The sequence below is a fragment of the Macaca thibetana genome, chromosome 11, assembly GCF_024542745.1.
Source record: "Macaca thibetana thibetana isolate TM-01 chromosome 11, ASM2454274v1, whole genome shotgun sequence".
Lineage (NCBI taxonomy): Eukaryota > Metazoa > Chordata > Mammalia > Primates > Cercopithecidae > Macaca > Macaca thibetana.
In genome coordinates this window covers 84,396,898-84,421,697 of record NC_065588.1, presented here as the reverse complement: position 1 = coordinate 84,421,697, position 24,800 = coordinate 84,396,898, and the positions used below count along the sequence as shown (strand labels likewise).

General features: G+C 35.7%; 1 protein-coding gene across 1 annotated transcript in view; it reads right to left on the bottom strand.

Moving 5' to 3' along the window:
- TMTC3 (transmembrane O-mannosyltransferase targeting cadherins 3) overlaps positions 1-24,800 on the bottom strand; it is a 56,970-nt gene that overhangs the window by 15,030 nt on the left and 17,140 nt on the right. The window contains exons 5-10 of the mRNA XM_050750035.1: positions 21,871-21,986; positions 21,249-21,421; positions 17,610-17,862; positions 11,133-11,281; positions 9,154-9,274; positions 7,580-7,691 (exon numbers count right to left, since the gene is read on the bottom strand). Of these exons, the coding sequence (XP_050605992.1) occupies positions 7,580-7,691; positions 9,154-9,274; positions 11,133-11,281; positions 17,610-17,862; positions 21,249-21,421; positions 21,871-21,986 (924 nt within the window). The remainder of the gene's footprint in view (positions 1-7,579; positions 7,692-9,153; positions 9,275-11,132; positions 11,282-17,609; positions 17,863-21,248; positions 21,422-21,870; positions 21,987-24,800) is intronic.

Genomic DNA, 24,800 nt, shown 5'->3' with positions numbered 1-24,800 from the left:
GGGCTTCATCATGGGACAGTGGTTATTGGCTCAACAGAAACAGCATATAAAAGTACTGAAACAGCTGCTTAAAGCTAGTGGAGCCTCAGTTTTGCAGGCTCATAAGGGACCCAATGCAAACTGCTGTTTCCCATAACCCATGGTTCCCAGAAGAAGGCACGCTAGACATAGGACTCTGAGAACAAGTGTGGAGAAATCTTAACATCATGCCCAAGGGTATGAGGTCCCAGTAACATCTCTAATGTTATGGGCCTTAGTTAGGGCTGCTTTGGTCCCGCACTACACAGAAGAACCTAAAAAGGGAAGGGAGGAGAAATCATTACCTACCTTACCGCCTCCTCCTTCTCCCTCAGCCCCGCCAGTAAAGGGCAAAATACCAAAGAGGAAACTGAGGTTTTGCCTGAGCCCCCTCCTTCAATAAATTGAAAGAAAGACAAGGGATACACTACAGCTATGGGATTCTGTCTTAGGTAAGCAGCATTAGAAGGGGAGCTCTTGCCCGGTAATGCAAGATCAACAAGGCAATGGGGTATATGGACCCATTACTTTAACACTTATAAAGAGATAAGGAAAAGCATTAAAGAAAACAGAGCTGCTAGCCCATTTATGAGAGGGTTAATTGAGGTCATTTTGCAGACCTCTAATAATGGCCACTGTTATTGCTCCCCTACCCCTGACATGGCTCTCTCAAAATCCTATTTGGGTAGAACAGTAGCCTTTAAAGGGAGAAAAATTACAAAGAGTCCATGAATTAGTTGAGGAGCAATTAAAAGCCAGCCATATAGAACCATCACACAGTCCTTGGAATTCACCCATTTTCGTCATTCCCAAAAAGTCTGGCCAATGGAGACTTCTGCATGACTTGCAGGCTATCGATGCTAATTTGTAACCTTTGGGGCCTCTTCAACAGGGTTTCCCTTACCCCGCAGCGATTCCTCAAGATTGGCCTTTAGTCATTATGGACTTAAAGGACTGTTTTTATACTATTCCCCTTGCAGAACAGGACAGAGAAAAATTTGCGTTTACAATACCAGCTATCAATAATGAAAGGTCAGCTCACTGATTTCATTGGAAAGTGCTTCCTCAAGGGATGCTGAACAGTCCTACCATGTGTCAGTATCATGTAAATCAGGCTTTGCTCCCAAGTAGAAAAGAATTTCCTAAATGCAAGATTATTCATTTTATAGATGATATTTTACTAGCATCCCCAACGGAGCCAGTAATTTTAAGTTTATATGCCTCTGTCATAAAGAATACACAGCTAAGAGGTTAAATCGCAGCACATGAAAAAGTATAATTGTCTTCTCCTTGAAAATATCTTGGATACATACTAACTTCCTGGTCAGTAAGACCTCAAAAGGTTAAATTAAATACTAGCAACTTGCATATCTTAAATAATTAGCAAAAATTACTGGGCGATATTAATTGGTTTTGCCCCATCTTGGGCATAACTACTGATAAGTTACAAAACCTGTTTTCTGTCCTACAGGGCAATACAACCCTAGATTCTCCCAGGCATTTAACTCTTGCAGCAAAAAGGGAAATTGAAGAAATAGAGCAAGCTGTTTCTCAGAGGTAACTAGATTGCATAGACCTGCAATATTCAGTTCAACTGTTTGTTTTTCCTACTAAACGTTCCCTAACAGGATTAATAGGACAGACAGCTCCAGGGCTATGCTTCCTAGGATGGGTTTTTTGCTCACGTACTGGGACTAAAACACTATCTCCCTATATCCAGCTAGTTACTAAAGTCATCTATATAGGCTGCAGACAATGCAATCAGTTTCTAGATTATGACCCTGATGTCATAAGAATTCCTTTGAGTAAAAAGCAATTCAAAGCAATATTGTCTATCTCTAGATCTTCAGATAGCACTGTCTGATTATGCAGGCCATACAGAGCATGCCCTTCCTGCTGACAAACTACTTCTGTTCTTATCTCGTACTGCTGTAGTTGTGTCTACAAAAGTAGTTCACTCCCCCATACCTAAAGCTTTAACGCTTTTCACTGATGGTGCTGGTAAAAATAGAAAAGTGGTTATTTGGTGGAAACTGCATAATTCCCTCACTTGTTCTGGATTTACTAGCACTCAGAGAGCTGAGGTTGGAGCCTTAATATTGGCCCTGGAGATCTTTTCTGCTCAGTCTATCAATATTGTTAATGACTCTGCTTACTCTGTTTATTTATCACAGAACCTTAAGACAGCCTTCATTAAGTCCTCTCTCGAGCCCACCTGTGTGCACTTTTTCTTCAACTTCAGCAACTGCTGGATCAACATACACATCCTATTTTTAACATACATACTCAAGCCCACAGCCCACTGCTTGACTCACTGGCTAATGGCAATGAACAAGCAGATCTATAGGTTATGACATCACTGCTTGACCAAGCCACCCAATTGCATCAATTTTTTCCAACAAAACTGAAGAAACTTAACTAAACAATTTCAACTTACGCAAAGACTAGCTAAACAAATTATTTTACAATGCCCACATTGCCAACTCACAGGCACGTGCCCTCCTTCAACAGGTGTTAACCCTAGAGGACTAGAACCTAATCAGTTATGGCAAACAAATCTTATTCACATCCTTGAATTTGGAAAACTCAGATACACATGTATCCACTTATACCAATTCTCACCTAATTACCACACATGCTTTTCCTGAAGAGTCTTCCCAATATGTTATTAAACATTTTCTCTTAATTTTTGTGTTTATGGGGTGGCCCACAAAAATTAAAACTGATAATGGTCTGGCTTATGCCAGCTCACAAGGTCAACAATTTTGTCACACATGGAACATCCAATCTTCCACAGGTATCCCTTATAACCCTCAAGGACAGGCCATAGTAGAATGTGTCCACTCTACCCTTAAAAATAAGCTCAAAAAACAAAAAAGGGAGAATATAAGTAAGGATCCTGCAACACTATTGGTGTAAGCCTTATTCACCCTTAATTTTTAAAATTTAGATGATAAATTTCAATCAGCCATAGAAAAGCATTTCACTAAAGCCCTTCAAAACATAAAACCTATGGTTTTATGGAAAGATGTAAATAGTAATGTATGGTGTGGTCCAAATGATTTAACATGGGGAAGAGGATATGCTTGTATTCACAACCCCTCAGGTCCTCTATGGATTCCAGCATGACACATCAAACCATACTATGGTGTCACTAGGACCCAACCTGGTATCAGAAATGAAGGAAATGACCCTGCAGGGCCAGCAGCCCCAGAGGATGCGGCTTTCTCGAATGACACAAGCCCCAGACATTACCTGGGGGATGCTGACGAAGACAATTCAGGAGGCTGAGTGAATCCTGTTCTGGACACAGACACTATTCACTCCAGATAATTTGTTCCTTACTATGCTTTCAGTTGTACATTACAACTCTCGTAGGACATTGGTTTTTCTTATTCTCTCACTTTGCCTGCTATCTGTACCTGCTACTCTCTATTAGGCCCATCTTCTAAATCCGTCTTTCTTTCACCCTGTTACCTGGGCAGACACCCCCTTCCCGGCCTCTAATAATGTAACTGCTTGGCTAGGGGGGATTAACATACCCCCAGTGGGGTTCCTTAGTAACGACACACATTGGACTGAGCTGCCAAGTAACACTACATGTCACTCCTTAATTGGAAAAGAATATTACTAATTGTATTCATGCTTGTCTTATGTTACTTACTAATTCTAGGATGCAAAGCTGGAATATGAGTTATAACTGCTGCGCCTGACAAACCTGTTGCTGCACACATCTGTACTCTTCAATCAATAAAACTTGATGCAAAAAACAGAAAAGGGGGAGATGTAGGAATTCGGTCAGGGTGGTGGGAAAAGTCGGGAAAGATGCAAACCTTTTTGGAAGGTCGGGAGGTTTTGCAAAAGCTTCAGAAGGGAATTATGGCTGAAGGCAGCCAGATTCTCTTATCCAGAGCCTGAGAGCAAAGGGTAGATAACAAAGGAATGTAAAGGAACTTATCTAGATAAATTTGTTTACTCCTGTCTCCAGAAACCAATCTTTGATCACTTGCGCACAGGACTGCTCTCTACTCGGGGGGTTGACAATGTTTATTACATACAAATTGTGTTTGCTCCAAGCCTTTATCATTAAATCTGTATTAAATAAATGTGACCAGGGCTGGCTTATGGGGGGTGCACTCTCTCGATGGCTGCTGCACTCTCTCATTGGTGGTGCTGAGCCGTGAGGTCTCCCAGCTGCACTGTCAGGCAAAATACCTGTGTCAGCATACCTCTTTCATCTGTCACTCAGCCAGAGTCTGTAGGACACACTTGGTAACCTCCTTTCCTGGCTCCAGTGAAAATAATGCCATTAATATTTACCAGCTCATATTTACTGAATATACATTATTGCCTAGAAACTGGCCCAAGTCTTATATAACCAGTATTTAACATAATCCATACAAAAGAATGGAGATATTATTACTTCAAATTTGTAGATAGAAAACTTAGAGTGACTGAACTAAATTTGAGAAAAGGTCTGATGCCAGAGTCAAAACTTTTAACTAACCATCACGCTAGTTGTCCCTTTTAACCTTATCTTGGTTACTGTCTTGCCCCATCTAAACTATCTAACTCTAAACATACAGTAAAATAACATGTCATTTCATCTGTCAAACCCATCTAGGAAGAATACAGCTTAAAAAAACATGGAATAAGCCAAGAAACCTCTAGATGCCACATTCAATGTTTCTAAGTTTAAATGCTTTATTCATAACACATTATAATAAACTGGTTTACTTGTTTTCCTATCCCATGGCTTATTATTAATAGAAAGAGCAATTCTGAAAGTGTGATAGTGAAATCAAACTGAAGAAGAAAGGTTCAACAAATATCTCAAAAACAGCAATTAGTGACAATTGACAATGAGCGGGAAAATCATTTAAAAACTGAGTGTCCATATCAGCAACATCCTGTGATAGGCACACTAGTCACTAGACAAAACTGAATGTGTACACATACTCCCCACACACTTAACTTAGTATTTACAACAATGCTGTGAGACAGATTTCTAAAATAGATCCCATTTTAGAAACAAGCAAGAAGAGTCTGAGAGGCCTAAGTAGCATCTCAGTCTCAAAGCCCTTGTGTGCCTGATAATCAAAGATGGCTGCTTCTCTAAAAACTCCTAGAATCTAATTAATCCATGCATTGTACATCTCAAGACTTAAGAAAGTAATGAATTAAAATATTTAGTGACTGCTGACTGCGCATAGGACCCTACTTGATGACGCTGGGGTACAAAAATGAATCAGATATTCCTGCTACCCCAAGGAAGCTCCACAGTTTAAACAAATATTTTAAATAAATTTGTATTTAAAATAAAATATAGCACTAAATAGAAAATTACAAATATAGGAAAGATACAGAGGAAGTTAAGGGGTTTTACAGATGAAAACTATTTGCTTATAGCTGGAAAGATAGGAAGAGTTTTAGAAGTCACTGGAAAATGGGAGGAAAGGGAGAAGGGAGAAATTCTAATCTCAAGGAAGAAAATAAAGGCAAAGAAGTAAGGAAGTACAGGACATCAATCCCATAGTCCAAGAAAAACTAAACTACATGAAGGTCTAACGGAGATAAAACTGAAAGGCTAGACCATCAGTTATATTTTCACAACTTTTTCTTCACCTTTCTCTAATTGAAACTTAGCTTTGTTTTGGAGACATGGTTACCTTTAGCCCTTTCAAGTGGTGACTGTGTTCTTTTCTATCCTTTGTGACACTGGGCCTGGGGGAAAAACAGATACCTTCTTCCTTGATCCATGTTGCCATTTTTGGACAATTCTCTCTCCTTTTACCATACTCATCTCTGATTGTAATTTAACTCTATTATCGACTATTCCTATTAGTGTTGTAGTCACCAATTCCTGGATCACAGACTCTGGCTCCCTGTTGCTTTCTCTAACATTACATTTGTCAAAATTCTTAATGATTTAGTGATTTCATAATCCATATAGCTATTAATCTTTGAATACTGTGGTCTTGATGACTTTTTTCCCAAAAGATTTTCACCTTCTTTCTACCTTAGCCAGTTAGTGCAATGGTCATAGTTGTACTTACTAGAAGAAAACAACAGTGTCCGACACGCTGCACCCCTTCAAGGATATTTAGTAATGCGTGGAGGTTTCTTTTTGGTCATCACTCTGAATGGAAAATAATGATGGCATTTGGTGGATGGGGGCCATGTCTGGTACACCTTCTGTAATACAGTTCTACACTAAAAATGCCAATAGCACTCCTATCGAAAAATACTGCTGCTCTAGCTACATCCTACTCAGATATCAACAATTCCTCAGATCCACTGATCTTGTTACCTTTCCTCCATCCCTCATCCTCTCTTGCATCCCTTCTTAATCAGCTTAGATTTGGTGGTTCATCATTTATTCACTCCTTAAACCCTTTCTTGATTAGTAATACACAACTGACAAAACTTTAATCCTATTTAACAGAATTTTCCATGTGTATGCCATCACTATTATAGCTAAAAAGTTGCAAGAGAAAAACATGTAACCATACCACCTTTTTTTTTTTTGAGACAGAGTGTTACTCTGTCACCCAGACTGGAGTGCAGTGGTGCGACCTTGGCTCGCTGCAACCTCTGCCTCCCAGGCTCCAGCAATTCTTGTGCCTCAGTCACCCAAGTAGCTGGGATTACAGGCAGTTGCCACAGTGCCTGGCTAATTTGTGTATTTTTAGTAGAGATGGGGTTCTACCATGTTGCCCAAGCTGGTCTCAAACTCCTGACCTCAAGTGATCTGCCCACCTTGGCCTCCCAAAGTGCTGGGATTACAGACTTGAGCCACTGTTTCTGGCCCAAACTGGCTTAAAAAACAAAGCCAAAACCCTCTTATCTTACCATCCTTTCTTGACTCCATACCCAGCACTACCACTATTTCTTATCAACACCCTTCAAAAGAGTTTTCTATATGAACTGTATCCAATTATTCTTTAACCATTCTCTTAAGCTCACTACCATCAGGCTTTTGTACCCATCATTCCACCAAAATTGCTTATCCATATCCATGCCACCCAACAACTCTATGTTAAGAAAAAGTCCATAAATGTTTTTGTTTGTTTTGAGACAGAGTCTCACTCTGTCACCCAGGCTGGAGTGCAGTGGTATAACCATGTGATCATAGCTCACTGCAGCCTTGAACTCCTGGGCTCAAGGAATCCTCCTACCTGAGCCTCCCAAGTAGCCGAGATTACATGCCCACACTACCATGCCTGGCTAATTTTTTAATTTTTGTTTTGTAGAGACAGGATCTTGCTTTGTTGCCCAGGCTGGTCATGAACTCCTGGGTTCAACTGACCCTCCTGTGTCAGCCTCCAAAAGTGCTGGGAATACAGGTGTGAACTATCAGGGAATACTGATACTGAATACAAGTATCAGTCTGATATTAAGTGGCTATTATATGTAATCCAATTCAAAATAAGCAAGCACTGAACTCTAGTATTCAAGTCACTTAGAATAAAAGTAAATAAACTCTATCTTATTTCCCCCATGGATAATCAAAACTTTTTAAAAAATAAAATTCATGAATTTATTAGTTAATAACGCTTACCTGGCTGAACATGGGTAGCCTGTAGGAAGTATTTCAAAGCTCTCTCAAAGTTCTTTTCATTTTCCAGAGCATGACCCACATTATTCCATAGTTTGGCATTATTTTTATTTACCTTAAATACAAGCACAGATAGACTCCAGTTCATACAAATATTTCTTTGGTATACTATTAAGAAAATAATGTTCTATGGAAATGTCTCTGGGGATGACACAGGAGTCAAATAAAGACTGCTTCACCAAATTTACTCTCCCTTCACCTGAACACCAACATACTAAAACCATAACAGTCTTATTTCATTCATGTTATATATTAACATTTTACTGAAAATGTTATTTGATGAAAGTACAGTGGTGTTTCAAAACTTCTGCTCTACCATTTGTATTTTTAGGAGCAAAAGCACTGGAACATGAGAATGTGTTTAAATGTTGCACTGATGACTTATTTTTAGACTTGACATATTTAAAGTTATTTATGTAGTCCATTATGGTAACGGAAACCCTGAGATTAAACCTCTGAGTCAATCTGTGTTTTCAAAGTTCACAGATTGCCGTGGTGTTCTTGCAGACAGATGACACTTAGCCAAGGAACTAATTGCAGCGGTTGTGGCTATAGGTTCCAACCACTGTTCTGGGAGTGAGTATAAGCAAAATTCTGGAAAATTATGGGGCTCCACTGGTCTCCTAGGAGTATGGTTTAATAAGCATGGTAATGAGGTCTCACTTGTTGGCAGACTTCTGAGCTGGGAGAGAGTAGAGTTACTGAGTTGTATAAGAAGAGAGTCATCTGATCTTAAGTAGATGTGGAATCAAGAAGTCACACAGACTACTGGAATGAGGCGGCAATCCAATAAAGCTAAACAACAAAGAGTTAAGAAATAGTCCAAAGGAAGTAAAAATTCAGGTATCTGAAGAGGGGTACTGGTAAGGGAGAGCTTGAAAACATCTTTGCTGATAACCTTTAAAAAAAACAAATTTTTGTTTTTTAAAAGACCTTTTTCCAATTTATAAGGTACATTCTACAGGACAATCTTATGTCCTTCCTTTCTGCCAATGCTTATCTTTCTGATGGTATTGTAACCACTGGTTATTTTCCACATCGTTGGGTTCATTTTTTTTTTTTTTTTGCTGTGCATTTTATTCTACTGAATTGATGCCATCAATTATAAAACTCACTATTATTTTAAGTACCATTAAGAAAGAAAAAAGGACACTAACTTAAGATGCTTTTCACTCTAAGACTTACTTGATTTCAGAGATATAAAAAAGGAAAAAAACGAGCACCTTTAGAACCAATGAAATATACTATTCTGATTTAAACATCGTGTCATTTGAGCTTCCAATAACTGTATAGCATTTAGGGAATTATCATATATGCTTTGGGCATATAGCTTAGTATTATTCAGAGCATTTGGTTATGGCATATATTAAACAACAAATTATTTTTATTAATCTTTTAGTGAAGTACTTAATCTTGACTGTTAAATGTCTAATTAAAAACAAAGTTAAAACAGCTTAGAAATTGTTCCAAGAAATCACTGATGACATACTTTCCCGTCATTCTGAACAACACTTTACCTTCAAGGCTGACATAAACAAAGTATATTCCGATTCCCAATCCCAATTTCTGTGGAATGTTTTCAAGGAATGAGTGAGTATCACCATAGACAGACAAATCCAGGAAAGCTTTTTAAACACACTGTTTAAGAGAAAAAAAGCAAAACAAAAAAAAATTGTCTTCATCACCAAAAGCATTTTACCTTTTAGAACAGAGGTAAGAAGTATCTTAAATGCTCCTAAAATATCAGATGTGAATTTATTCTAATTCATTCTAATGATCACCCAACTTTAGAGGACACAACACCAAAAAAATTAAATATTGTGAATATGACTTTCCAGTCAACTGCATTATATATGCTAATATTGGCTATATTTCAAAAGGTCTGTTTAAATTAAATGATTATAAATGGATAAAATCAATTTTTAAATGTGACTTTTTATATTTACAGTCCTTTTTGCCATTTTCTACAACTGAGTATTCTTAATTGAGTTTAGAAAGGTTTGGTCAACCTTACCACTGGTCACATTTGAAAATGTTTTGCTTACAATTTATACCAAGGCTATTATGATATTCTTTATTTCTCTACTGTAAAGCTAGAATTGTCTATTAAAAGGCATAGTAAAAGTGACTCTTCATTAAACAGAGGCAAATTACTTATACAACTTTAGGTTAATTATTTGAAGGCTCAATTCCTCACTTATAATCTTTATGATCTTGTTTAGTGTTAATAGTCTCTGAGTCTGTGTTTTTGTTCCTATAACATGGTTTAATTTCTTTCGTTTTGATAGATCCACTTAACTAGGACACATGAGTATGGATGAGAAAGAACATGGTCATTAGAAGCAGTCAGATGTAAATCTGAAACAAGACTGTTATTTACTAGCTGTGTGATCTTGGGTAATATGGCTTCAATGTTCACATCTGCAAAATAGACTTAAGAAGTTCAAGATTAAATGAGAAAACAAATCTAAAGTGTTTATCATGGTCCTTAGTACATGGCAGGCATTCAAAAATGGGTAGTGATTATAAATGGATATATGGGTAGAAGCTAAAAGAAAAGGTTTGGTAGATGGCAATAAAAAATTGCGGACATGGATGAGATTATCTGTGGAACACATGCAGTGTGAAAAAAGTGGCTATAAGACTTTGAAAAATGTAAATATTCAAAGAGCAGGTACAGCCAGAAGAATTAATCAAGAGAAACACTTTTTACAGACACTAGGGAAATGAATTTTAAATTAAAAGAGTTGATTTAGTTTAGCTACTAGGAGGTACTTTGTTGTATATTAAGGGTGAAGTGGAGAGAAGTCAGAATTCTGTGGGGTTAGGGGTGACTAGAAAATGGGAAAGTGAGAGAAGTGACTATTTCTTTTTCAAGTTGCAAATTCAAAGTTAATATTATTACATCAGTATTACTTGACCTTTAACAACTTGCTTGATTTGGTAATTTTAGTGCCACAGCTTAAGTATACAACGAGATAATAACTATAACAATGATAGTTCCTAAGCATATATAGTGTGACTACGCTTTCCTTAACTGTTAGTCTGAGGCAACTAGGATACAAAGATTATAATGAAGATAGTGATGATAGCAAGAAATTACAGATCGCTTACCATATGAATTTTATATATATTAACTCAATACGACTCACTTAAGTAGGATGACTAGTATCTTAGTTCACTGAATATGGAAGTGGCAATGGTCATTTGTGACTTTATTCTCAGTAACATCCTTGTTTTCATTTGGGACTGACTCAAAGTTTGTTCTGTCTCAGGCTGTAAAATCAAATTGCATAAATATGGGGAAGAACACAGAATAAGTAGGTGCTGTGGAGCTTTCCTAACTTGTCTTACAAGACAAATGTGGAGATTATGGAGATGAAAAACCAAAAGATACAAAAGCATGACTTAGAAAACTGAACTAAATACTTAAATTTTAACATGTGTCATACTTAATTCCATAGTAAGCATTACATGAACTGACATTTAAATTCACCTTTTTGTTGATATTTTCTGCCATCCATGGGCTACCAAAATACAGAATCCCATGCTGGGAACATATAATACTCGCTCGGCAACAACAAATCCAACTGGAAAAAAAAGGTTCGATGCAGGAATAAATGGTAATGCCATTAAACAAAGCGCCTACAAAAAAAAAAAAAAAAGATTTAACAATTTATAATAAATTTATAATAAATTAAGAAATATATGGGCATCTGATACTCGAATTCAAATATTTTATCATTTAATTTGAATAGTGTACTGGTAAACTATTTTTAATAATACTGTGAAGAATATTAATTTAAACATAAAGAAGGCAACTTAGGCATTAACGAACATCAGGATGTATGTAAGCAAGGTGAAATGGAAATCTTGAATTCTAGAAGTTATAATTACAAGATATCTATGAACTTTCTTCGAAAACAAGATTTCTAGGTGTGCTTGGAAGTGATTACTCCTTGAAATTAAAATTTAAACCATTACAGCATTTTAAATTTGAGAAGCATAATTAGCTATTATCTCACTGGTTTTCTGTAAAGAATATGCTTGCATAGTAAAATATAAAAACTTTAATTAATGTAAATGTTCACATCTTTAAGAAAAATTAAACAATAAAGGTTCATCCAGTTAAATAAAAAGTGGAAGTACTTTTTGAAATTGTATCTAAAATAACACACTCAAACAACTCAATCGTAAGAAAACAACCCAATTTAAAAAATGGGCAAAGGAGATAAACAGATATTCCTCAGAAGATAACATGCCCATGGCCAACAAGTATATAAATGTTCAACATCACTATCATTAGGGAAGTGAAAATTAAAACCACAATGAGATATCATCTCACACCTGTAAGAATGGCTATTATCAAAAAGGCAAAAGATAACAAATGTTGGCAAGAACGTAAAGGAAACACTTGCACAGTGTTGGTAGGATGTAAATTAGCATTGCCATTAAGCAAACAGTATGGAGACTCCTCAAAAAATTAAAAATAGAACTACCACGTGATCCAGCATCCTCACTACTGGGTATAGATCCAAAGGAAATGAAATCAGTAAGTTGAAGAGAGATCTGACCTCCCCTGTTCATTGCAGCATTTTTCAATTTACAATAGCCAAGATATAGGAACAACCTAAGTATCCATCAACAGATTACTGGATGAAAAAAATGTGGTACATATACACTTTGGAATACTATTTAGCCTTAAAATAGAGGAAATCCTGTCATTTTGACATGGATAAAACCGGAGGACACCATGTTAATAGAAATAAGCCAGCCACAGAAATACAAGTAACACATGATCTCACTTGTATGTAGAATTTATAAAAGTTGAACTCACAGAAGTAGAGTAAATGGTGGTCACCAGGGTTGGAGGGAGAAGGATGGGGAAAGGTTGGTAAAAGGCATAAAACTTCAGTTAGGAGGAATATAAATTAAACAAATAAAAATTTTACACATCGAGCTATGTGCGTGTGGTAAAAATAAGATGATAATGAAATATGCTAATAGGTTTTTCAACAAATCAAAACTACAAAGGCTGATTAAAAAAAATTTAAACATGTCAATTTTTACAACTTTACTACTTTAAGGAACCGCATGATATTGGAAACTGAGGGAACAAAATCAGGTGTTGTTCAGACAAGACAGCAGACTACTGTACCTTAGCATTACTTCACATAACATCCTGAAAGGTTAAATGTATTTAACTAGAAGCTTGGTGTATGCATAAAAATAAAACTGACCCCCTTTAAATCAACAGTCTTTCATTCTATAAGAATTTCTAAAATTACTAATATAACACTGAACAATGAAATGAAACATAAAAATGTTTAGATTTCTTACCATTCTGAAAATGGGATGACATGTGGTTTCCACATTATACACCCACAAAACACTAGCACATAAATAGCTTGTGAAGGAAATAAGTTTGGTCACTATTAGGAAATCTGTTTCTATGGACATCTGCTTCCATATTTTGTTACCGTGATTTGTTTTATAGTACCTAATTGAATAAACAAGTTAAAACTTTAGCTTCACAAGTTTGAGACTCTTCTAATGGGCTAAGGTGAAAGAATATCTTTTTCTATTTGACTTAATTTGTGAAATACAGAGGTATATACATTGAAAAGAATACTCTCTCCACAAATGTTCACACATTAATGATTTGTAATAAGGCAACACTGAATCTGAGGAAAATCACTACCATCAAACTGGTCACCATCATACCAATTTACAGGTCTGACACTTCAGTTTTTTAAAATCAAAAAGGTAAGAACAACTAAGAGTGCATAGAATTCACTTTCCATTTCCCAGAGATGCTTGACAAAAAATGTGAAACAGATAAAGTTCCTGAATATGTATGTAGTTCATTGAAAAAAAAATTATACTTATTAATTCATGGCCGCCCTAAGGCAATTTCATTTGAAGGAATTAAGTGTTAAATTCACCCAAAAGTGTATTGTAGACTGATGCATAAGCTATACAAAAAAAAAAAAAAAAAAAAAAAACTCTCAGGAAAAATCTATAGGTCCTCTAATGATTAACTTATTCACAAGTCCTAATATGCTCTCTAATAATGTATGTCAACCTAGTTAACTATCACTATCTTTTAATTTCCTTCTTCCAGTAATATAAACTGTCCTTAAATGTTAGGATATTAGTAGAAAGAGCAAAGAGTTCAAGACAAATCTGCTTTACTTCTCATTTCCTACATAAGGCAAACCACTCAGTTGCCTCAAGAGTCTTTCTTTTCTTCTTCTTCCTTTTTTTTTTTTTTTTTTTTTTTGACAGGGTCTTGTCTGTCATCCAGGATACAGTATAGTGGCATGATCATAGTCTACTGCACCCCTGAACTCTTGGGCTCAAGCAATCCTCCTGCCTCAGCTTCCCAAGTACCTAGGACTACAGGTATGCACTACCATGCCTGGCTAATTAAAAAAATTTTTTTAGAGATGGGATCTCACTATCTTGCCCAGGCTTGTCTCAAACTCCTGGCGTCCATTGATCTTCCCATTTCTGTCTCCCAAGGCACTGGGATTACAGGCATGAGCCACTGAACCCAGTTAGTTCTTTACAAATAAAATGGGGATTAATAACGACTTACATTTTGCTGTTGACAAATATATGACATCTTATCTAATAAGTGCGTAAGATGGTAACTAGTCTTTGGTAGGTACTACTTTGTTCTACTTATCCCTTCCAGAGATCTTCAGAAAATATCACCATAAAAAATAGCACATTTATTAGGACTATACCGAAAGTAAAGTTATGCTTAAGGCCACAGCTGTTCCATTTTTATATGCATTTTAAATTCAGTTTACATTACATGCACCATTATTTTATTTGCTGAAACCTTAATTCCCCTACCTCTCCTTTTTTTAAACTTTCTTTTAGCAAAACTCCAGCTTTGGATGTATTCTACCATTTATTTCTTTTGTCTGTATTTATCAGAGTGGCAATGCGCTGCTAGAGAAAGTCCCTAAGCTGAACAGATTAATACTATCATAAAAGCATAAGCACCAAGTTCAAATTTATCCTTAAGACTGTTTAGGATTTCTAGGTTTCTCTGGAAAGTTCCACTTTTTTTTTTTTTTTTTTTTTTTTTGAGACGGAGTCTCGCTCTGTCATCCAGGCTGGAGTGCAGTGGCCGGATCTCAGCTCACTGCAAGCTCCGCCTCCCGGGTTTACGCCATGCTCCTGCCTCAGCCTCCCGAGTAGCTGGGACTACAGGCGCCCGCCACCTCGCCTGGTTTTTTGTATATTTTAGTAGAGACGGGGTTTCGCCGTGTTAGCCAGGATGGTCTCAATCTCATCACCTCGTGATCCGCCCGTCTCGGCCTCCCAAAGTGCTGGGATTACAGGCTTGAGACACCGCGCCCGGCCAAAAGTTCCACTCTTCTTGACTGCTTTGAATCTTCATTACTTTTCTCAAACTGTTGACTCATGTCACTTTTAGCAGGCAACTACATTTCCTAATTTACAGGGAAAGCTAAAGCCATAAAACAAGAATTTCTTCAATTTCCTGCTGCTAAACCTACCAACATCCACATTCATTTTCTTTCTTCTTGTAACATAAGGGGTGTCTCTTCTATCTCAGGCCAAACCTGTGCTCCATATCTCCTGCTCCTCATAAACTTCACTAACAATTATTCCTTCTCTAATTTATTAACCACTTTCTAATCAACTGTATTCTTCCTATCTATATATTTAAACATGCTCTTGTCTCTCCAGGCTTAAACATCTTTAACAATACATCTTTTAAGCTACCTTCCCTATTCGTTACATACCTCAGGTACAAAACAAGTTCCCATGATCTTAGGAAAGATTTTGTTGCCATAGTATCAAGTAGCCTGCTTAACTAATCAACTTAAGTCCACTACTTAACCAATTAACATTTCAACTTAATAAATATGTTCCTGCAAGCCAACCCATCAGGGATATCCGCATTCTTCTAAAAGTCAGCTGAGTAGCTGAGTACTCCAACAAAAATGCTTCTATATGCCAACCAATCAACAGTCTCTCCCTGACATCACTCCCTCCTACCTCTGAAGGTCTACCAATGCCAGATCTCAATGCTTCCCCCAAGCCCTACATAAGATTAGCAGTCTGACTTGAAACCACTACCTGACCAGCATAGTCTTCCCTTACTTAGGTAGGAAATAAATCAAGTTTATTCCATCCTTTGAAACAGTCAAAGTTAACTTATTCCTACAGGTTATCTATACTAGCTCTCTTCACTTTCTTATCAAATCACTCACCGCACACAGAAACAAATTTCCTTTAAGTAACTACAGACTAAAAGAGGTCCAATCCAACAGATTCTAGATCTCACTTTCCCCTTCAAGAGCATCTGTTAATGTTAACCGTTTGGTCTTTCTTAATACACTTTCCTACCTTTCTCTTCATTTGATATGTCTCCTATTTAGGATCCTTCTCTTCAACATCTAAATATAGGAGTTTCTCAAGACCTAGATGTCTTCTCTTTTTACTGTATTTAACCCACTCAACTGTTTCCTGGGGAGAATTAACACCAAACACTCTAAGGCTTCCATTATGAGTATGAGTGAACTTCTGTGCATCTAGAATGTTAACAGCTACCATCTTGGACAGAACTGACAAAACCCCAGTTGAGAAATGCTGCTCTATAACCTCATCTACAGTCCACCTTATCTACATCCTGGTTTCAATTACCATCTCTATGTTAGTGAATAAAATTTCTATGTGTAGCTTAAGTATCTTTTATGAACTCCAGACAAAAAGTGCTGTTCAAAATGTCCAACAGGATGTTTCAACAGTAAGGCAAACATGTTCAAGGATAATAGAAAACACAATCTTTCAATCTACTCTGTATCTCAGACATTCAAATTTCTCTAGAATGTAAGTTCTCTGGAAACGTGAACTGTGTATTTACTATCAAAACCTCAGTGCCTAAAATGCTGCACTGTACGAAGGGTAAAGTCTGTTTTTAATTAAATGAATAAATCAATCTAGCAGCTACAGCAAAAAATTATGTATCTGCAATTCATTAAACATACTTTCTGACATATAATAAATGCCTGAGAATATATACTATTGTCTTCAATAAATTTTTATTTTTACTTTTTTGAGACAGAGTATTGCTCTGTCACACACAGACTAGAGTGCAGTGGAGCAATCTCGGCTCACTGCAAATTCCACCTCCCTGGTTCAAGTGATTCTTGTCAAGTGATTCCTGTTCAAGTGAATCTCAGCCTCCTAAGTGGCTGGGATTACAGGCATCTACCACCACGTCCAGCTAATTTTTGTATTTTTAGTAGAGACGAGAGTTACACCAGGTTGACCAGGCTGGTCTTGAACTCCTGGCCTCAAATGATCGACTTGCCTTGGCCTCTAAAAATGCTGGGATCACAGGCATGAGCCAACGTACCGGGCCTGTCTTTAATAATTAAAAGCAAGAGAAAACAGAACCCTTACGAGTATGAAATGAGGCAGGGTAAGAAAATTAAAAAAACAAAAAACAGAAAACAGTACAGAAAAATAACCCCCCCCACACACACAGACAAACACACACAGACACACACACACAAACTTTTCAAATAATCAGAGTTCTCTGAACATAGTAAAAGCTATCTAAGGGAGTAATAAAAACCACCTTGCTCATGAGAACTGAAAAGCTCTGTATTGCTAGTTGTGTATCTTATATGACGTTCTTCTCTGTGCCAAGAAAACAAATAAAATACAGTATAATCAATTTCTTCAAAAAGTATATAATTTAGTTGGATAAAGGTAAGAAATATTTTATGTGCTGAACATATGTCAAATTATGCCTGCAAATTAACTGCGAATTTTGGGATAACTGAAATATCTTTATAAATTGGGATGCTGTTGAACAAAGGAAGGAATGCTTCTAAAAAGATGGTTTTGCTGAATTAAAGGTAGTTTCTTACTTATTCAACTGAATATAACATCATTTGGAAAGTTAAGAAAAGTTTCTTACCATTAAAACAGTCTTGGAGGAATCACCAGAGTATCTGAGACTGAATACTCCCAAAGTCCCCAGAAAACAAAAGAAAGTAAATGTGGCCAGATTTCGAATATCTAGTAACGACTCTATAAGTGGTATTGTTCCCATGGTCCAATCACAGCAGAGCTCCGAAGGATTTAATAAAAGCCAAGCATTCACAGGAAGGAGGTAGTTAAAAGTCAGTTGCCTTGTAGGAGTTGGGCTTACAGCAGCTGGGTTATCAAACCTGTATAAAGGATTTAAAAAATGATTACCAATAAAACTTTTAAAATACAGAATTATTTACATAAATAAAACACTAAACAATAAACATTTTATATATCATCTTATTAAACAGAAGACACAGATAAATGTTATGTGTAACTCAGACTCTTGCTAGAGTTCAAACTATCAAAACTTTATGAAACATCTACTTCAGAGAAGTGATATTTATGAAGGACTATTTGAAAGGCAAGCAGGTCATCCATTTCTGTTTATTATTAGAATAGTTCAGACATGCATCCTATAATATTACAATACTGCAAAAGTGTTCCATTAAACCTTTTGATTAAAAGTAGTAACAAAAAGCTGTATAAGATTTATTGTTGTATGTGTTGTATGAATCACTTTTGAAAACACCAATGCTTTCCTACATGAGATATTTCTTTTAGAGCTAAATGTTAATTAAAAATTATGCTTCCTGGAAAAAATTAGTATATTTTTCTTCTATCACGGAGAGAGAAAACCATTATCACCTAGAAGCTTTCTTCCCTCTTTGACTCCTAGGAAGCTAAAAACCAAACTTCTAGTACAAAGTAGTAACTGTGTAGGGCTATGTAACAATTTGTGTTCTACTTTTTCTCTTAGTAAATACTAACAAAAACTTATATCATAGTTTATCTATTCCCAGGCCATGACATACATACATTTCATTAGTTTAGTCTGTGTTCTAAATTTTGTTGGCTATAATATATAGTACTTAAAAGACCCATTTTCTCACTTTGAAATGAGTAAGCCAATGAAAAATCAAGTACTATCACTTATTTGACTTGATTTTCTAAAAACATACCAAATATCTGATAAAAATAAGTACTATTTGAACAAATAATATCATTTCAAAATTTTCATATGGAATCTCACAACTTACGTATTTTTTTCAGATAAAAATAATAAATCATAATTTACAGTTCACATCGAATAGTCAAAAAGATCTTGCATCAGTAGTGAAGTGAAATTAGTCTTATCCTAAATGCTGTTGTGGTTCCACAAAACAAAGCTTAAAAGCAAGACTGGGCTGGGTGTGGTGGCTCATGCCTATAATCCCAGCACTTTGGGAGGTCAAGGTGGGCGGATCACCTGAAGTCGGGAGTTCCAGACCAGCCTGACCAATATGGAGAAACCCTGTCTCTACTAAAAATACAAAAAGCTGGGCGTGGTGGCGCATGCCTGTAATCTCAGCTACTCAGTAGGCTGAGGCAGGAGAATCGCTTGAACCTGGGAGGTGGAGGTTGCGGTGAGCTGAGATCGCGCCATTGCACTCCAGCCCTGGGCAACAAGAGCGAAACTCCATCTCAAAAAAATAGAAGAAAAAAAGTAAGAGTGAAAGATAAAACATTTTCCAAGTAACTTAAATGCATTCCAGAATAAAACTCAAAAGTTATAGAATACATTAAGATAAAATTCACAAATGGTATCTGTTCAACAATCACCGGGAATGCAAAGAAGCAGAGAAATACAACCTATAATGAAGAGAAAATTTATTCGATAAAAACTGACCAAAGAATGACATTAGTAGGCAAGGACATTAAAGCAATAGAACATGTAGAGATATAGAAGATACAAAAGAAGACTCAAATCAGACTTCCTTCTGAAGATGAAAACAGATTCACAGGTAAGAAATAATTAGATGAAATGAAGGGTAGATTAGATATTCAGAGAAAAGACTAGTGAACTTGATATAGCAAAAGAAACTATCCAAACTAAAATGGTAAAAGATTGAGGGAAAAAAACAGAGCATCAGTGCAACAACTTCAAGAAACTTAAATATACTTAAGTGATATACAAGAAAAAGATGAAAAAGAAAAGATGGCAAAAATATTTGAAGACTAAACATTTTACAAAATTTATACAACATTAAAACCTACAGATTTCAAGAAGCTCAGTTTGACTAAGCACAAGAAACATAAATACATAAGAAACAATGATAAAGAGGAAATATTAAAAAAAGGCATAGAAAAAAATACACATAACATACATTAGCATAAAGTGGTAAGGATGATAGAGGTTTTCCCACTGAAAACAACATAAGCCAGAAGACAGTAGATTTACATTTTCAGAATACTGAATGAAAAAGTCAGTGTAGAATTCTCCACCCAGAGAAATTATCTTTGAAAACCAGATACTTTTAATCAAGAAGTGCTAAAAAAATTCCTTCAGGCAAAAGGAAAAATAGTACCAGATAAAAATCTTACCTAACAAAGGAATAAAGAACACTGGAAATGGTGACTCCATGGTTAATGTAAAATACTTTTTTATTATTTAAATTCCTCTAAGACAATTGTTTAAAGCAATGTATGTTCAAGGAAAACATATGCAAACTGCACAAAAGCTAAGTTCTTACATATATAAAATGTATATTATATATGATATTTATACTATATATACTGATATTTTTCATTTTATACATATATTCAAAATTAGAATATTCTTGAAGGTAAATTGTGATAAGCAGAGGATGTTCTAAAATCCCTAAAGCAACACTAAAACAACCAAGATTTATAGCTAATAAGCCAACAAGGAGATAAAATGAAATATTAAAAAAGGATCCAAAGGAAGGCGGAAAGAAAAAAAAAGGGAACAAAGAATAGATGGGACAAAGATAAAACAATTTTAGCAAGATGACAGATTTCCATCAAACTATATCAATAATCATATTAAATATAAATCATGATATATCCCATCTAAAAGTCAGATTATCTGACCAAACAACAAAAGACCAAATTGTATGCACGCTACAAGAAATCTTTATACATAAATCATAGACAGGTAAAAAGTAAAAAGATGGAAAAAGATACACCACATAACACTAACAAAAGATAGCTAGGATAAGAAAAAGTGAATTTCTGAGTAAAGACTATTACTAGGGATGAAGCTCATTTAATAATGACAAAGGGATCAGTTCCTCAAGATGACTTAACAATCCTAGTTCTTTATGCACCTAATAGCAGAGCTTCAAAAACATGTAAAACAAAAACGGATAGAAGTGCAAGGAGAAACAGCGAAATATACAAGTATAGTCAGAGATTTCAACATCTCTCTCTCAGTAACTGACAGAATGAGTAGACAAAAATCACTAAGGATAGAGGAGACTAAATTAACACTAACCTTAACACTTAACCAGTTTGGGATGGGTCATTCATTATCTTTATTGTGGGGGCTTTAAGGGTGTATACATATGTCAAAATTTACCAATCTGTAAATTTTAAACATATGCACTTTAAAAAATATGTTAATTATAGCTTAATAAAACTGTTAAAAAACAAAGTAAATAAAATACTTTCTGGAACATTTATGAACATTAAAATCCAAAGTTAAAAAAAAGAATGCAGAAAACAAAGAACCAGAATTTCATACCTGGTGAATACTGGAAGTTGGGATTGAATAACCTGGACTCTAATTACAACAAGTAATAACGTACTGAACATCAAGACAATGAGTTTTACTAATGTCTGTAGCAGAGAAAATGGAATGCTACCCTTTCCACGGAGAAACTGTCCAGCAGTAGTACATAATAATGGCAAAGTATACTGAAAAAGAAAATAAACGTTTTAAGCAACAAATAACAACATATCTCAATGTTTTCAATACTGTAGTACTTTCTAATTGCAAGATTAGATACAAGTATAATTATGAAATTAATGTGGAAGAATGTGTGAAGCTAATAATGAATAAAACTGAGCTCAACAGTCTTACTCAACAATGAATTATACTGTACAGTATTATTGCATACTTTTCCAAGCTGCCTAATGATTCCATTATTGAAATTTAAAATACAGTTCTTAAAACACTTAAAGTATCATAAAATGTTAAGTAATTTTCAGTAGATATGAGGATAAAACATGATTTCTAGTATTATTATTGGTAAACACATTAATTTACATAATGATACATTTAGAAAATAAAAGTAAATAAAATCTGATTCAATTAGGATAAAACATATCAATAAGTAAATTTATATATTTATAGTTTGGCTTACCCCCTGGGCAATAAACACTTCATACACACAGCAAATTCCTACAACTGTTATTCCTTGTTCTTTACATAATGTTGCAACAGCCACTAAAAACACTGTCAATGCAATTGGAGTCCACACTGCAATTTGAGAACAGAAAAGATAAAAATTCAGAAAACAATTTTATAACACGAAAAAAATATATTTTAAACTTTACTTGTGATTCCATATCCATATGAGTGCTATTTCCCATTAATTAGTAGGACATACTTTAAAATACACTTAAATTTTATAATTTTTGCTTTATACATTCAAAGCAAAATATCAACATGTATAATTTGAACTGAAATTTTTTACGGAGAGAAAAATTATTTAATCAAATACTAACTTTTAAAACAAACGCAGGGTGGTGAATATGGGAAAGAGAAATTTACAGGTTTGATAATTAATGAGGTATCAATCTGAAATGAAGACAAATTCCTGAAATTATGACAGATATCTTTATACTTCATTAAATTGATAAATTATTAAAAACTTAAAATTTAAAACTATTGGAAAAAGTAGGGTTCCATACTTTTTTTTTTTTTTTTTTTTTTAAGACAGGGTCTTGCTCTGTCACTCAAGCCGGAGTAAGTACAGTGGTGTGAACATACTCACTACAGCCTTGAATTCTGAACTTCAGGCAATCCATCTGCCTCAGCCTCCCAAATAGGACTACAGGCATGTGCCACCACATCTGGCTACCTTTTTTTTTTTTTTTTTTTTTTGTAGAGACAGAATTAATATTGCTTGCTATGCCGCTCAGGCTGGTCTCAAACTCTTGACCTCAATCCATCCTCCCACCATGCTGGGATTCCAGGCACGAGCCACCGTGTCTAGCCCATTCTTATAAAAACTAAAATGAAAGTGGTTAACAATAGGCACTTAAATACTATTCTTTAAAAAATTTGCAATAGACTCTATAAGTTATATTTAAATGAAAAATGTACTTCGTCGACTTTGAGTAACTGTCTACAATAAAGCAGTAATTTGACTAAAGAGTAATGAACTGTGAAAGTTCATTGTGATCTTGTGAGTTTGGGCAACTTTTCCGGGCTTCAGTTTTCTTATGAAAAACTATAACCTCTTATTCTTTTCTAGTTTAAAAAATATCTGGTAGTATGACTGTGTGATCTCAGTTTGCTTTTCTTTCTTTTTTTTTTTTTTGAGACGGAGTTTTGCTCTTGTTGCCCAGGCTAGAGTGCAATGTCATGGTTTCAGCGCACCACAATCTCCACCTCCCAGGTTTCAGTGATTCTCCTGTCTCAGACACCCGAGTAGCTGGGATTACAGGCATGTGCCACCATGCCTGACGAATTGTGTATTTTTTAGTAGAGACGGGGTTTCTCCATGTTGGTCAGGCTGGTCTCGAACTGTCAACCTCAGGTGATCTGCCCACCTCAGCCTCCCAAAGTTGCTGGGATTATAGGCGTGAGCCACTGTGCCCAGCCGTGACCTCAGTTTTAAGAATATTAACTAAAGTAAAAATTCAAATAATTGACTTAAATCTAAGTATAAACAAGAACAGAATTCATGAATTGAATACATTTTCTTTTGTCACTGGGCTTAATATAGAAATTCACCTATTTTTGAAATTGTTTTCAAAGTACTCTATAGACTAAAATTACTGAAAGAAAAAATAACCAAAGACAAGAAATAAACAAAAAAACCAAACCCACAAAACTGTTGCAGATACTAAGTATAATAATATTCTTTCTTTAAAAAAAATCTTGAATGGTATTACCTAGGTTTTCTTCTAGGGTTTTTATGGTATTAAGTCTACCATTTAAGTCTCTAATCCATCTTGAATTAATTTTCGTATAAGGAGTAAGGAAAGGATCCAGTTTCAGCTTTCTACTTATGGCTAGCCAATTATCCCAGCACCATTTATTAAATAGGGAATCCTTTCCCCATTTCTTGTTTTTCTCAGGTTTATCAAAGATCAGATGGCTGTAGATGGGTGGTATTATTTCTGAGGACTCTGTTCTGTTCCATTGGTCTTCATCTCTGTTTTGGTACCAGTACCATGCTGTTTTGGTTACTGTAGCCTTGTAGTATAGTTTGAAGTCAGGTAGCGTGATGCCTCCAGCTTTGTTCTTTTGACTTAGGATTGTCTTGGAGATGCGGGCTCTTTTTTGGTTCCATATGAACTTTAAAGCAGTTTTTTCCAATTCTGTGAAGAAACTCATTGGTAGCTTGATGTGATGGCATTGAATCTATAAATAACCTTGGGCAGTATGGCCATTTTCACGATATTGATTCTTCCTATCCATGGGCATGGTATGTTCTTCCATTTGTTTATGTCTTGTTTTATTTCACTGGGCAGCGGTTTGTAGTTCTCCTTGAAGAGGTCCTTTACATCCCTTGTAAGTTGGATTCCTAGGTATTTTATTCTCTTTGAAGCAATTGTGAATGGAAGTTCATTCCTGATTTGGCTCTCTGTTTGTCTGTTACTGGTGTATAAGAATGCTTGTGATTTTTGCACATTAATTTTGTATCCTGAGACTTTGCTGAAGTTGCTTATCAGCTTAAGGAGATTTTGGGCTGAGACAATGGGGTTTTCTAAATATACAATCATGTCATCTGCAAGGAGGGACAATTTGACTTCTTCTTTTCCTAACTGAATACCCTTGATTTCTTTCTCTTGCCTGATTGCCCTAGCCAGAACTTCCAACACTATGTTGAATAGGAGTGGTGAGAGAGGGCATCTCTGTCTTGTGCCAGTTTTCAAAGGGAATTTTTCCATTCAGGACATAGGCATGGGCAAGGACTTCATGTCTAACACACCAAAAGCAACAGCAACAAAAGCCAAAATTGACAAATGGGATCACATTAAACTAAAGAGCTTCTGCACAGCAAAAGAAACTACCATCAGAGTGAACAGGCAACCTACAGAATGGGAGAAAATTTTTGCA